The following is a 245-nucleotide window of genomic DNA, read 5'->3' as shown; positions in this document are numbered from 1 at the left end:
CCAGTGCGGGGAGCCCAGAGCGCTCTCGCCCGCCGGGTTCGCGGCTCTCAGGGTCCGGGTCGGCGCTACAATGGGATACGCCACTGATCGTCATCATCGTGCTGGCCGGGAGCTGCACGCTGCTAAGGCCGCCCGGGGAGCCGGGCCCAGACCCAACATGTTCGACGTGCTCACCTTCCCTGGCAGCGGCAAAGCGCCCTTTGGCAGCCCCGCGGCCGACGCGCCCCCGCCCGCAGTCGCGGCAG

General features: G+C 72.2%; 1 protein-coding gene across 1 annotated transcript in view; it reads left to right on the top strand.

Moving 5' to 3' along the window:
• PCDH8 (protocadherin 8) overlaps window positions 1-245 on the top strand; it is a 5,988-nt gene that overhangs the window by 3,677 nt on the left and 2,066 nt on the right. Inside the window, exon 3 of the mRNA XM_015572577.1 lies at window positions 5-188. Coding sequence (XP_015428063.1) covers window positions 5-188 — 184 coding nt within the window. The remainder of the gene's footprint in view (window positions 1-4; window positions 189-245) is intronic.

The sequence above is a fragment of the Myotis davidii genome, unplaced genomic scaffold (assembly GCF_000327345.1).
Source record: "Myotis davidii unplaced genomic scaffold, ASM32734v1 scaffold105, whole genome shotgun sequence".
Taxonomy (NCBI): domain Eukaryota; kingdom Metazoa; phylum Chordata; class Mammalia; order Chiroptera; family Vespertilionidae; genus Myotis; species Myotis davidii.
Note: the sequence above shows the minus strand (reverse complement) of the source record. Positions and strands in the feature narration are given on the sequence as shown.